At 43.9% G+C, this 3,395-nt stretch overlaps 1 protein-coding gene across 1 annotated transcript; it reads left to right on the top strand.

The window, feature by feature from the left end:
• Positions 1-480: 480 nt before the first annotated feature.
• Positions 481-2,048, top strand: LOC108550016 (spore wall protein 2-like). The gene is made up of 4 exons (XM_017903608.1): positions 481-890; positions 957-1,248; positions 1,321-1,582; positions 1,627-2,048. The coding sequence occupies exons 1-4, from the start codon at positions 481-483 to the stop codon at positions 2,046-2,048; spliced, it is 1,386 nt and encodes a 461-aa protein (XP_017759097.1).
• The last annotated feature ends 1,347 nt before the right edge of the window (positions 2,049-3,395 follow it).

Below are 3,395 nucleotides of genomic sequence, written 5' to 3'. Positions count from 1 at the left end.
GCGCTAGGATCGTGTGAACGGGATGTTTATGAATGTATCGAGTGGCTTTAGGAATGCGTTCAAGTGTTTAGGCTGAGTGACCCGCTGAGGGTAAGATTGCGAGGAGTGCGTGAAAAAGTGTGATTGGAAAGAGAGAATAGGTATGAAGGAGTATAGAATGGATGGTTTTAAATAGGGATGCAAGGGCGTGAGTGGACAGTCAGTCAGTCAGTCAGTGACAGAGAGAGAGGGTGTGGAGTCGGTCGCGGTACGTGCAGTATAGGAGAGTTCAGAGAGAGAGTTGTGAAAAAAGGTGTATTAGTGTTGCGAATATAAACGTGTTGTTAGGATTAATAAATAGTTTCAGTATTATTCGTTGTGTTGTGCGCCCCCCATCTCTACAATTTGGGGGCTCGAGCTGGGATTGAGACGAGCAATTGTGCAGTGACGATGAAGCTACGAATTATTGAAGTCGTTTAAAGTAAACTTCTGCTGACCAAAATGAAAACGATCACCGCGTTAAACTGTGAAGAAAACAGGAAAATCTTAGAAAAGGTGAAACAGATGGAAGTTTTTGACATGCAGCGGGAGTTGCGGAAACGCAAAATGAAAATAACTGGAAGCAAGGATGAATTGCAGTATCGGTTGAGGTTTGTCATAACGTTTGCGATCGAGCATGGCCAGACGGAGGCAGAACTCAAAGCGACACGAGACAGAAGACGTAGGAGCGATATGCTAACCTTCGAGGATTTGAAAGAAAACTTGTATACGTTTGATGGCGAAGGGACAATGGATATAAAGCAGTGGTTTCGTGACTTCGAAGAAATTGCGGAAGATTGCGAATGGTGCGAGGGGCAAAAGGTCTGTTACACCAGAAGGCTACTTCGTGGAGCCGCACAAATATTCATTCGGTATGCAGGCATGGGTGGATGATGGCAAAAATTTAAGAGCAAACTTATATCAGAATTCGGACATAGGTGGGTAACAGCTCGTTTCAAGAACAAAGTTGAAGACGAAGTTGAGGATGAAGTTGAGGACGAAGTTGAAGACGAAATTGAAGACGAAATTGAGGACGAAGTTGAAGACGAAGTTGTAGACGAAGTTGTAGATGAAGTTGAAGACGAAGTTGAAGACGAAAGTGAGAACCAAAGTGAGGACGAAGGAGAGAAATATTTGGATTTTTATCACGCAAGGAACGGGGAGACCGACGCGATCCAGAAGAGGAACGCAGGATCGAACGGGTTGCCGCAAGCAAGCGACGGTGAAGAGGTGCAGGAAGCGGTTCTGGCAATCGCGATAGGAGGAAAGACGGTAGGCGAAGACGTCTACAAAGACGATTAGAAGAACAAGAGCGCGAGCGACGATGAAGCCGACGATCAAAACGATGACGAGGACGACGGAAAGAACGATGGCGCGAGCGACGGGAAGAGCAACAATGAAAACGAGAAAGAAGACGAGAGAGAATACCATGAGACCGAGGGCGACGATGAAAACGAAGACGAGGACGATGGAAAGAACGATGACGCGAGCGACGGGAAGGACGACGATGAAGACGAAGACGAGGGCGCATACAAGGACAAAAATAAGGACGAAGGCGAGAAGGGTACGTGGACAATGAAAAGACCGATGGCGCGAACGACGATGAAGACGAGAACAAAGACGACAGCGAAGACGAGAGCGAAGACGAGAACGAAGACGAGAACGAAGACGAGAACGAAGACGGGAACGAAGACGAGAACGAAGACGGGAATGAAGATGACGGGGACGAAGACGAGAATGAAGATAACGGGGACGAAGACGGTTGGAAGAACAAGAGCGCGAGAGACGATGAAGCCGAGGGTGCAGATCACGAGGACAAGGGCGAAGACCGCGAGGCCGAAGACGAGAGCGATGATGATGGGAAGGGCGATGGTGCGAGTGATGAGAGGAGCGACAACGAAAACGAAGATAGGGACACAGACAAGGATGAGGAAGAGGGTGAAGACGAGGAGGCGAAGCACCGGGACAACTATCAGCACCCAGAGAAGATATTGGTACAGCGACGGCGAGAGGTGCAGAATGGTTTTTGACCGTAGTCGTCTCCGACCAAATCGGGTGTCTACGATAATGTCAATTTGGCAGGGAAATTGGACAATGCTTTTTTTTAAAGAAGTGCGGCGGAAAACGGGGACAGTGTTAGCGGAACATCTGAGGACAGATGTTCAAGTCAGGAGGGCCGAGTGTGGTATCGCGGGATGAGAGTGTTATCTAGAGTGTGTGCGAAAGGATGAATGATCGTGCGCTAGGATCGTGTGAACGGGATGTTTATGAATGTATCGAGTGGCTTTAGGAATGCGTTCGAGTGTTTGGGCTGAGTGACCCGCTGAGGGTAAGATTGCGAGGAGTGTGTGGGAAAGTGTGATTGGAAAGAGAGAATAGGTATGAAAGAGGTTAGAATGGATGGTTTTAAAAAGGGATGCAAGGGCGTGAGTGGACAGTCAGTCAGTCAGTCAGTGACAGAGAGAGAGAGGGTGTGAAGTCGGTCGCGGTACGTGTAGTATAGGAGAGTTCAGAGAGAGAGTTGTGAAGAAAGGTGTATTAGTGTTGCGAATATAAACGTGTTGTTAGGATTAATAAATAGTTTTAGTATTATTTGTGTTGTTGTCCCCTCCCATCTCTACAATAGTAAGCATTCCAAATGAAGTTACAGTTGGAAACTTTTTAAATCATATTTCTACTGAGAATTGCCTGGCGATTTTTAGCTAGAAAATTCACTGAATTGCATCCAGTTCTGAGATACAACACATTCGTCATTTATTTCGAACACACCTCGAAACGTTCTATTGCGAGGCATTTATATGTTCATCCTGCATCAACTTAATCTTTTGCATAAATGGAATATCAATGAAACACAGTTCAATTTTGATAATTAGGTGCAAACGGAAATAACTCGATTCAACCGGTATGCGGATTAAACAGAACGAGGTATCTGGTAACAATCTCACATTTCCTAGTTGCCAATTTTTTACGCGATATTCTGCCGAAATTCGTATACAGAATCGTATGTTGAATTGGAAAATCTATTTTCGGTAATGACAAATCTAGAGAAAATTAAGCATTTCAAGCAGCGAATAATTTCATTTAATACGAATTATTCGTTTGTCTAAATACTGTGAGAAACAAATGAACGTTAAACATCAAATGGGTCAGAATTAAAATATTGTACTTTGTGGTTATTTTGGAAATATATATTTATGTAGCTTGTAAATATCTTTATATTTAAATACACCCATTATGGATTATACGAATTAACGTCTTTCGAGTTTAAACAATATTATTATAATATAATACAGGGACCTGAATTATAACGTTTATACATTGTAAGGAGGTGTAGAAATAAATTAATGTGGAAAGCTTTTAATTTATGAACTTCCTTG

This window comes from Eufriesea mexicana, unplaced genomic scaffold (assembly GCF_001483705.2).
Source record: "Eufriesea mexicana isolate 0111107269 unplaced genomic scaffold, ASM148370v2 scaffold2438, whole genome shotgun sequence".
In the NCBI taxonomy this organism is placed as follows: Eukaryota; Metazoa; Arthropoda; class Insecta; order Hymenoptera; family Apidae; genus Eufriesea; species Eufriesea mexicana.
This window is presented reverse-complemented; position numbering and strand designations above follow the sequence as displayed.